We start from the raw sequence: 11215 nt of genomic DNA, 5'->3' as shown, positions 1-11215 counted from the left end.
GGAAATGCTCCTGCTGTGTTTCCATGCAGCAATATCTTACTGAAGCAAACTTCCTAACAGGCTTAGGGTGGGAAAGGCAGTTTTGCCTTAAGCATATCAGCCAGGGTCTGCAGCCTCTCCTCTCCTCTCCTCTCCTCTCCTCTCCTCTCCTCTCCTCTCCTCTCCTCTCCTCTCCTCTCCTCTCCTCTCCTCTCCTCTCCTCTCCTCTCCTCTCCTCTCCTCTCCTCTCCTCTCCTCTCCTCTCCTCTCCTCTCCTCTCCTCTCCTCTCCTCTCCTCTCCTCTCCTCTCCTCTCCTCTCCTCTCCTCTCCTCTCCTCTCCTCTCCTCTCCTCTCCTCTCCTCTCCTCTCCTCTCCTCTCCTCTCCTCTCCTCTCCTCTCCTCTCCTCTCCTCTCCTCTCCTCTCCTCTCCTCTCCTCTCCTCTCCTCTCCTCTCCTCTCCTCTCCTCTCCTCTCCTCTCCTCTCCTCTCCTCTCCTCTCCTCTCCTCTCCTCTCCTCTCCTCTCCTCTCCTCTCCTCTCCTCTCCTCTCCTCTCCTCTCCTCTCCTCTCCTCTCCTCTCCTCTCCTCTCCTCTCCTCTCCTCTCCTCTCCTCTCCTCTCCTCTCCTCTCACACCTGATGTTGCAGACTCACTCTAGGAAACCAAGAAGGGCCGTTTGGCCGAGTTCAGAACGGACTCCACTCACCCTTGCACCCACCAGCACAAACAAAGCCATGTGGTAGCTCTGCAGCTTGGCACACACCTTTCCCCCCTTGACCTTCCTCCTCCAAACAGGAATTCCTTGAGCTTCTTTGGTATTTGGGAACTGGGTTCCAGTATTGTCCTGTGGAACCACTCGTAGGAAGAGTGGGACAGGCAGGAGACGAGAGCAGACTTTAAGAATGAGGCTCCTAAGGGGCCAGGACTCCATCATTCCTTTTCACAGGAAGGAGCATGGAGGAGAACCTGCTTATGCTCTGCTCCCACTTCATTCTCCACAGTGCCCAAAAATCGCACATGCACCACCCTCTCAGGAGCTGCTTCCCTCAGCCCTGCTCCTTGCCCTTGCTCTCCATGTTCCTGGTAGTATCACAGGAGAAACTGCATAGAAGTAGAGCAGGAACTCCCCCTTTCCATCACACCAAGAGACACGTTTCTGCTTTTTGCCAGCTTTGAAACATTTATGAAACACTGTAATTGTTCAGGCTCTGCAGACTTTACAGCTCCTCAAGACAAGGCAAATGTAGAAACGCTCTCACAGCAAACACAACCTCATCTTCTGTGCTTCAAAGGAATTTGAGGAAGACAGAGAATTTCCTTGAGAAAGTGAAAGAAGACAGATCCAAGGGGTAGAAATTGCTTTTATTAAAAAAATCTAAAATGTTATTTATAAAATGCATTTCATCATCTGCACTGGGAAATAATTAGGGTACACATAATTTTTGAGGCCTCTTAATGCTTTCAGAATTTCAACTTGTCAAACAAGCCTTAGCTAGAGAAATTTGTTATACATCTACTACCACAGGCAATCATAAGGATTACAGAAAGATTTCAGCCTTCAAATATCAGCTTTTTTACAGAGAGACTTATGCTAAGCAGCCCAAGTGCATACCTGGAAATATCCACTTAGTGCAGTGGAGTCATCTTTAAAATTCATTTGTTTGTGCCAAAATACAGTATTAAAAGATACAAAATAAATAATTCAGAAAATTTAATAAATAAGGATGCATTGTGATATCCAGTGTACAGTAACTTCTCTACTAAAAAATCTAACCTGTATAGAAATCTGAATACCCTTTTGTGAATTTAGTTTTCACAAGTTAACAACCTGCTCTTCCCTTCCAGTTCCCAGATTAACACTGAAGTAAATTTAACTCCCCCAGGGTAAAGGAGGATGTGAAAGAAAAAAGTACTTCATTTATTTGCTTTGGGAGTTTTAACAGCTCCTACCTAACTTGTCACAAAACTGCAAAAGCTTTTAATCATTTAACTTCCCTGTGATGTGGTTCTATTTCTGTATAGGTCTGCTTGTTTTACACAGTCCATTAAAGACATGAAGACCAAAGTCCTACTGTAACTCCAGTTACAGGATTTTGAGATGAACTTACAGCAGGGCAGAAGGAAAGGCCACAATGACTCTAAAGACGTTGGTACAGATGTTGAACACATACATTTTATCTGCAAAGCAAAGGCCTCCAGCAGCAACTGAGGACTGTGCTGCATATTGGCATTTATCCATGGTGTCACTGAAGAGGCACTTCTTTCTCTGCAGGAGTTTTACTTACTGGAAGTTCTATACAGACTTAGTTGGGGTCACTTTCAAAGAGGCACAAAGGAAAAAAAAGAATCCTCAAATAAAAAAATTACTTTGGTTTTCAACTCAGGAAAATTAAACATATGTCAGTAGTACTTTGGGAATCCTCTGTCAAGTTAAACAATGCTGATGGAATGGCTGTTTGCAACTGTGATTCAATTTAAGAGGTTTCTAATTGGATTACTTCAAAGATGCATTTAGACAATAGCTATGCAAACAGCTGAATCAGCACAACTGATTTACAGCAGTGCCATAAATCAGGCCTACTGCCAGGACAGTAATAAGCCTATTTTAATATAGTCATAGGTTAAAATAATAAATCTAAGCCCCATACTTTATCTTAGCAAGGTTAATATAAAATTATTCTGGAGAAGAGAAGAAAATCCTTACAACCACCTATTACTAGAGCTTACCTGATGAAGACTGGGCTGATGGATGTTGAAACCAGTCTTAAGTGAATGACGTATTTTTTTGGCATGAAGTTCCAAGCAGATAATAGAATTCAGCTGGTGTTTGATTATTGCTTAATCTCTCCAAAAAGAGAACTGTCACCAATTCTTTTTTTTTTTTTTCAGATCAGTAACTTTGTTCTCCTCACATATTTTCAAGATACCTGGATAGCGACCTATTTGCCTAAAAGAGAGTCCTAAGAAGTGCCACCTCAAACCCCGAGTTACACACAACACTGCTTCTTTCCCAGTAGGACAGCTATAACCTCTGTTCAGTTTAGAGTGGGGATATGACAAAACCTTAACCACGTATGAGTCAAAAAGTACAAAGCAGTTGGGTCAATTTTCATTTGCTAGGGCTACAGGAACTACATTTCATCCAGGCCATCCCTTCTGTCCCACACTTTCTCCCCAGGGACAATATGGCTTGGGGTACTTCAGGGAGAAGATGTCACACACACTTGTAAATGCAGAACAATGAAATTCGTGTTGGTCAAATTCAAGGGAAGACAGGCAGGTGTGGCTTCAAGATACATAAAGTCACCGTAATTTTAAAATAAGGCAGGAGCAGGTATGAATATTTGGCAACATACCCTCGTTCTCTGTGGAGAACATCAGTGGTAAAACAGCAGCACCTGTGTTTAACCATCACAGCCAGGTCAGGAATGAAGCCCTTGGAGACCAAGAAACTGCATTGGCAAGAGCTACATTTTCAATAAGGTTTCCTAATCATGGGACAATTTGCCACAGAGCCTCAGCAATACCATTATGCTGTTATGAACAGCAGAAGAATCAAATGAATGCCTCAGTCTCATTTAAGCTGCCAGATGCCTTTAGGAAAGGTGCTTAAATGTTTGAATGGCTCAATCTAACAAATAAGTGTAAGCTGAACACTGCCAGCACTCTGTGCGTTAACGCTGCTTCACAGTCCTTCCAAGCAAATACACTGGACCCAGGAATATCTCAGTACCACATCATCTCAAATCTTTGGTCACACTCTCTTTACAATTTAAATACACACCGCTCAAGGATTTGCTAATAAAATTTAGCAAGAAAATGTGGGTCTGTCATCACTGGCATTTACATCCAATATCCAATCTCCAAGTAAACACATCACACTTCAGAACTCGTTTGTACCTTTAAAGTAACATCAAGCTTTAGCAAAGGTAGGTGTCCAGTAACACCTAACAGGAACAAGTGAAAATTGAATAGAATGCAGCTAAGATTAGGTTCCATTGCCAGTCAGATACATATGGATCCTTTTGGAGAGCTGGAATGCAATTGAGAAGAGTTTCTTTTCAGTTAAAATTAGTCTTTCGTAAATGCTTGTTAGGGATTTCTATAGCACTGACTTGGAGAGGCCAGGACCCAGCAAGAATTCCTGCTTGGATGGCTACGCCCGTCACAACTGCCAGGTCAGGATCTACGGAGGTGTTGGGTTCCTTTCCAAAGAAGTCCCGAATAACTTCACGTATTTTGGGAATGCGTGTGGAGCCTCCAACTAACACAATTTCATCCACTTCTGCTTTGTGCAGGTGCCCTTCCTGCAAAACTTGTTCAATGGGCACAAGAATCTTCTCAAAAAGGTCCTCATTTAACATCTCAAACAGCTTCCGAGAGATTTCTGTTTCAAACACAACTTCAACAAAGCTGTCCTCTACTCTGGAAGTGTCTCCAAGATTTTTCAAGCCTTTTGTGTTCTGTGAGGCCTCGCCTTTTAGTGCACTGTTTGTTTTTACCTGGCTTTTTGCAAGTTCTCTTGTAAGCTTGTTTGCTGGCAGAGTCAACTGCACCCTCAGTGTAGCTGCCTCATGGACAGTGAGGTTTAATTTAACAGCTTCCACGGCCTGTCTGAGGCGGTGAATCTCCTCTTTTTGTGTTGGCAGAGAGCCATACATTTGATGGAGCTGATCATATAAATACACCATCAACCTCTGATTGAAATCCTGTCCTCCAAGTTTGTTGTTACCTGAAAGATGAGAATAGAAGGCATCAGACAGAGCACCCCCAAAGCCCCAGAAAGCAGCACACTGCTTCTCTTTCACTGGTGCTCAAGGGGCAGAACAATCACAGGACCACAAGCACCTGAGCTCACAAAGCTGTGACAACAGACAAAATTGTTGTCCACTGTACACATGATGGGTAATTTCCACTGTTTTGTTTTGACAGTAAATCACTTAGTGGACCTCTGTCTGACTAAATCAGAGTGAAGCTGCTGAACCTTTCTTGCTGTTCCACTCTAACTGGAGCAGCTCACATCAGAACTTGCTTGCTGAAGGCAACACAGGCAGCTGGCACTGGACCTCAGAGCTGTGTGCATGCAGGCCAACTGAAGCACAGCTGTCTCTTCACTACAGTCTGACCAAACACTGCTGCCAAAGCTCTGTGCTCAGGGATGAATCATTCATACACAAATCACAAAACTTCTGGGTTAACAGCCCGTGCATTCCCAAACGCTGCTCAACTGACCCGGCACGAAACACAAGGCGAGGATGCACCAAAACACTGATCAGTGATCCGCCAGTATTCCCAGTTTGGGCAAAGGTGACAGGAAGACAATCCCAGCCCCCCAAAAGTCCAGTCAAAGCAACTGTAACATGCACCAGCACTTTATTAGTGGGCGCAAAAGTTAACAGACACGGATAAAATGAAAACACAACTTACCCCTCCGGGTCATCCAAAACCTATGACTTTGTGGTCTTAATTGCTGAAACCAGCCACAAACCTAATATTGCATGAAAACCAGCTGAGAATGCATTGGGAAAACACTCTGTAACATGGCTGGTATGTTTTAAAAAAGTCCCTCCAACAGCAACTTCAGGTGCAGCTTGCCTCCCACTCCCTGAGAAACAAAAGTATTTTTCTCACCTGCCATGGCTCGTGTGACGAACATCCCTCCCATCTTGTTCAACAGAGACACGTCCAAAGTTCCTCCACCCAAATCCACCACCAGAACATTAAACACATCAGCTTTGTGGAGACCATAAGCCATAGCAGCAGCTGTGGGCTCATTGATTACTCGCAAAACGCTGAGCCCTGTGAAGAGCAGAGACAGCAAGCAACACTCAGGTATGCCTCAGAAAACTGCAGTTCTTACATCAGAATGACATTTGCCATTACTTGTTGAGGTTTCTTTAACCACACTCATCTCAAGTTAAGTGTCAGATCTAAAGGAAGTAGTTTCCTAAGCAGTAATATCCAATGAAATCTTTTCCTTACTTAATCCTAAAATAACACTGTTTCAGCACCAGGGCAAAATCACAAACCATAACGTGTCCAAACACACTGCTTCCAGAGAAACCTTGCTAAGGAGATTTATTTCATGTGCTCTATTTCTGTTTAAATGATTATCCAAGGGTGCTCCATGTAGTCTCCCTATTTGGAGATTATAAAAAAGACTATTTTCCCTGAAGTAAAACTCACTTCCAGCCATGTATATCTGTGTCAGCAAGATGCACCTTTCATACTCAGAAGTTCTCAGTTGTTCCTCACAATAAATCCTTTCTAAAACTCTCTGTCACTGATTCACTGTTTCTATATCCTCCACAAAACCGTACTGTTAGTGAAATAGACCTCAAGGTCTCCAAGAAGAGCTCTAGAATAGAGAGACGTCACCTGCAAGGTTAGCAGCCTTAATGGTGGAATTCCGCTGCCTTTCATCAAACTCTGCTGGTACGGAGATGACTGCCTTGGAAACGGGCATGCCAAGATTGGCTTCTGCCATTTTCTTCAGTTTCAGCAGCAGCTTAGAGCCAATGTGCTCTGGAGTGATGTGAAAGGTTTCATTAGTTGTCACAGAAAATTCAGCTAGTCCATTGTTGTTGACAATCTAGAAGGATAAAGCAACACAACCCTCATGTGAGAAATCTTCCCAGTTCCCACCAAATGTTTTATTTGCATGTAGTCTCTTTATTCTGGAAAAATTTAAACGTGCTTTTGCCATTTCTGGATCACTTTTATTCCTTGATTAGGAGGATTATTATTAGGGGTCAAAGTATAACCAAACAAATGACACCCACTGTGACCCAGTAAAACACATTAAAAGAAGTTAAGACCTAGAAAGGTGCAATCAACTTCCAACACCACATTCAAAGACAGATGGATGCTGTTTTAATCATAAGGTTACCCTTCAGGTTTCTGAAAGGAAATAAACAGCTTAGTGCTGAAACAGCTTCTCTTAACAGTATTAAAAAGTCAAAAAGACTACAAAGATCACTTACAGTATCCAAATTTTTTTTTCAACCAATTCCACACCATGCTCATTGCTGGTCAAGTAAATAGTAAAGTGCTGAAGAAAAAAATCCTGTACACAATCCTTCCACAATCCTTTCCTTCCTCTCTCTGGATACCTCTTATGGTTTTCAGGCACATCAGACTGAGCCAAATGAGTCAAGGTCTGACAAGATGACCAACTACATTTCAGGTGTCATAAAACTGGGTTGGAGGAACGTTATAGCTCATCTCCTTCCAATTCAAGGCAGACACCTTCCACTAGACCAGGCTGCTCAGAGCCCCATCCAACCTGGCCTTGAACACTTCCGGGGATGGGGCATCCACAGCTTCTCCGGGCAACCTGTGCCAGGGCCTCACCACCGTCACAGTAAAGAAGGTTTTTCCTAATCTCTAGTCTAAACCTACCCTCTATCAGTTTGAAGCCATTCCCCCTTGTCCTGTCACTCCAGGCCCGTGTAAATAATCTCTCTCCATTTTTCTTGTTGGCTCCCTCCAGGTGTTGGAAGGCCACAATTAGTTCACCCCAAAGACTTCTGCAATCCCAATTCTCCCATTTTTCCCCACAGCAGAGCTGCTCCATCCCTCTGATGCCCTCGGTGCCTGCTCTGGGCTGGCTCTAGCAGGTCCCTGTCCTTGCTGTGCTGGAGCCCAGAGCTGGATGCAGCCCTGCAGGTGCGGTCTGAGCAGAGCGGGGCAGAATCCCCTCCCTGCCCTGCTGCCCACGGGGCTCTGGATGCAGCCCAGCACTCGGGGGGTTCTGGGCTCCCAGAGCACACAGCTGGGGCATGTCCAGCCTCTCACCCACCAGCACCCCCAAATCCTTCTCCAGGGCTGCTCTGGATCTGTTCATGCCCAGCCTGGGTTGTGTCCTGCACCTTACTGCTTGGAAGGACGTGAAGGTGCTGGCTGCTTACCTTAAAGGGATACCTGCTGCTTTCACTTGTCAATTCTTCCGAAGTGAAGACTTTCCCAATGAATCTCTTGGCATCATATATGGTGTTCTGAGGATTGGCATCAGCCAGTTCCAGGCCTTCATAGCCCACATGCACCCCTGTGTCTGTGAAGGAGACCACGCTGGGGATGCTGTTGTGCCCGCTCTCATCTGTGATGACCTTCACGTCCCCACTTCCAGGCAGGAAGACGCCGACGGAGCAGTAGGTGGTGCCCAGGTCGATCCCGATCACTCTGGGGGTGGGCATGGGCAGATACTGCTGTGCCAGGTAGCTGGCTAAGAGCAGGGCCAGCACAGCAGAGCCTGAAACATGGAGTTGGGAACAGCAGGGTTAGGGGATCAACTCTGCAAACCTACAGGTCAGTGGAAATGACACAATGTGACATACTGCACCTCCTGCAGCTTTATTTCACACTCCAGAGCCTGTTTAGCTACTTAATTAGTTTTTAATTTCCTTCTCAACAGAGAGTGGCTAGAAGTCAAGAATTTTAGGCATTAAATATTAAACTGATTAAGGGAAAAAAAAGCCCAAGAGACAGCCAAGCCAAAAATATCATCACACTGTAATAATTCTATTTCTCTCTGCATGTTTCTGCAATAACACAGGCTAATTAGTACTTCTGGAGAAATTGCCTATTAAGGACCCTAAAAGGACATCGAGTTAATGGGGCTGCCCAAAATCACAGTGAAATGACAAACTTCTAATTCTAGCTTCACCAGAAATCTAAAAATAAGGGGAGAGAGACCCATACTAACTCATTCCATTTCAGCTGTAGCTCCCAAAGAAGCATCTTCCCATACTTCTGCATCTTTTCTGTACCTTGAAACCAAAGGGAAGACCAGTTTTATGTGCAGAAGAGTTTGTTGTTTGGTTGATTTTAATTTTATTTATAACCAAAAGACACAGGAAACCCAAAAGTCTAGCATCAAGTAACGCCTTAGATGATTACCAAAAAAAAGCACCAACAAACAAAATCTCACCAAGAAATGTAAATAAATTACATTTCAAAGAGTCGATGACTTTTTCTTTTTTTTTTTTTTTTTTTTTCCCAGCAGGGAAGGGTTGTCATAGTAGTGCTTCAAAGCGACTGGTCAGAAAGCCCTGGCTTGCTCTGGGATGCAAATCTCCCCAGGCATTTCTGAGCAATGTGCCACTGAGCACTTTGACTTTCACAGAATTCCACAGTGGGTCGGGTTGGAAGGGACCACAGTGGGTCGTCTGGTCCAATCTCCGTGCTCGAGCAGGATCAACCTAGAGCACATGGCACAGGATTACATCCAGATGGTTTTGGAATATCTCTAGTGAGGAAGACCCCACACCCTCTCTGGGTGATCTGTTCCAGTGCCTGGCCACTGCACAGGGAATAAATTCTTCCTCCTGTACAGGTGGAACTTCCTGTGCATCAGTTCCTGCCCCTTGCCTCTTGTCCCATTGCTGACACCCCTGAGCAGAGCCTGGTCCATGCTCTGACCCCTCCCTGCAGGCACTGACAGACACTGATGAGGTTCCCTCTCAGTCATCTCTCCTTGAGGCTGAAGAGCCCCAGCCCCCTAAGCCTTTGCTTCTAAAATGTCCAGTCCCCTTTGCTGCCCTCCGCTAGACCCGCTCCAGGAGTTCCATCTCGCTCCTGTACAGAGGAGCCCAGAATTGGACACAGCGGAACACACCGAGCACGGGAAGCTCGTGACACCCTGGAGAGCCAAGCCGGGGCAACACCGGCGGCAGAAAGACACGAGAGCGGAAGCAAAACTCCCCCAAACCTCCCAGCCCAGCCGCACCACCGCCTCACCCAGCACAGCCATCTGCCCCGCCATGTCTGCCCGTGGCTCCAGCCGCTGACGGCTCTTTCCGGGCCGCGCGGGGCACGCCGGGAACGGTAGTACTCGTATCCGTCCCTCCCCGCTCACGTCAGCTGCTGCTGCTGGGGGCTAGAAAACCACAACTCCCAGTACACATCGCGGCGCAGCCGGTTCCGGCAGGTACCAGCCAATGGGCCGGGAGGCACTTTACCCGTTAGCAGGGGAGGTGGTGTGTGCCCTCGCAGGGGCGCATGCGCGGGCTCGGGGGGGTGGGGCGGTCGTGGTGGCTGCTGGGAGCTGTAGTCTCGCCGGCCCCGGTGCCATGGTGTTCTGCGGCTTCTCGCCGGCGTGCGGCGTCAGAGACCGCGGCTGTGGCAGTGCCGGAGCAGGACACCTTCATTTATCTTGCTCGGTTTTCAGCTAGAAAGTACCGAGTTCCCTCCTCTGCAAGGGTTTCGAGAGAGCCTGGTGCTGTGTCTTTCACACGGTGAAAGCCAGGTTCGGAAAGGATACATTGTTTGTTCTGCGCAGGGTGAAGAGTAGAACCTTTCCACAAATCAAGCACACCGATTCTCAAAACTTCACAATAAATTTTCATTTCAGCAAACAAACCACAGTTCACTGGCTACAAGTTACCTAGTTCTCTTACTGATGGTGAGGAGGGATTTCCTTCTGGCGCAGCTGGCATTTAGAGAGTTGAGGAGAATGCAGGTGAAACCTGTCCCCCAGGCCTGACCCGGAGGGACAGAATTGGTAACCACTCAGAAATGCAGTGTGAAGCACTAGGTGGCTTTTTTTCATCACTTGTCCCACTCCTCTGCTCTGCTCCACTCTCATAAGGAGTAATGGATTTTCGGGTTTTTGCAGAGCAGCTTTCTGTTTCAGGGAGAAGTTTAAGTTAGAAGCTTTTTAAATAGAAAATATTCATAAATGAGTAGCTGGTAGCAAATAGCATAGTGGAAATAAAGTTAGACTAAGTCCTATTGCAGTTCTCCAGCATCTCTGTTTCTCCTAAGTGATGGAAGAACACATAACCCAGAAGTAATTCCCAGGAGCTCACTTCTTAAAAGCTTCTTTTATATGCAAAGAAAGTGGTACTGCTTTAACTTAATAGTAAAAACTGGGTTCATCCTCCACTTATGGTTAGCATATAGTGATGTGCTTCATTCTCAGTGTGAGACAGTGGAAACTTCTTTGGAAAGGGAAGAGAAGGTTAAACCATTCAGCCTCCTTAATGAGTCATGATCTGACTGTTTTCTAATGACTTAGGTAACTTAATTTCTTTTCTTAATTTATTTTGGCTACTTTAATCATGTTTCTTGAAGTGGGACCATTGTAACTGTGCTCATTTTTAAGTGGAGGAAAACTCCTAGTTGTTGTTTACAATATTTCTTCATCCATGTAACTCATGAGCAGACACTTTGTCTTTTATGCCACTGTCAGTGGATGGTGAGCAGAAAGAAAGGTTTAGCACAAACAGGGTGTACAA

The 11215-nt window shown here is 45.6% G+C and overlaps 1 protein-coding gene across 1 annotated transcript; it reads right to left on the bottom strand.

Moving 5' to 3' along the window:
• Positions 1–1321: 1321 nt before the first annotated feature.
• Positions 1322–9784, bottom strand: HSPA13 (heat shock protein family A (Hsp70) member 13). Its single transcript, XM_014872983.2, has 5 exons — positions 9717–9784; positions 7889–8229; positions 6357–6570; positions 5610–5777; positions 1322–4710 (listed from the first exon to the last, which is right to left on the bottom strand). The coding sequence occupies exons 1-5, from the start codon at positions 9739–9741 to the stop codon at positions 4040–4042; spliced, it is 1419 nt and encodes a 472-aa protein (XP_014728469.1). The 5' UTR covers positions 9742–9784; the 3' UTR covers positions 1322–4039.
• Between the last annotated feature and the right edge of the window lie 1431 nt (positions 9785–11215).

This window comes from Sturnus vulgaris, chromosome 2, assembly GCF_052056855.1.
Source record: "Sturnus vulgaris isolate bStuVul1 chromosome 2, bStuVul1.hap1, whole genome shotgun sequence".
NCBI lineage: Eukaryota > Metazoa > Chordata > Aves > Passeriformes > Sturnidae > Sturnus > Sturnus vulgaris.
Note: the sequence above shows the minus strand (reverse complement) of the source record. Positions and strands in the feature narration are given on the sequence as shown.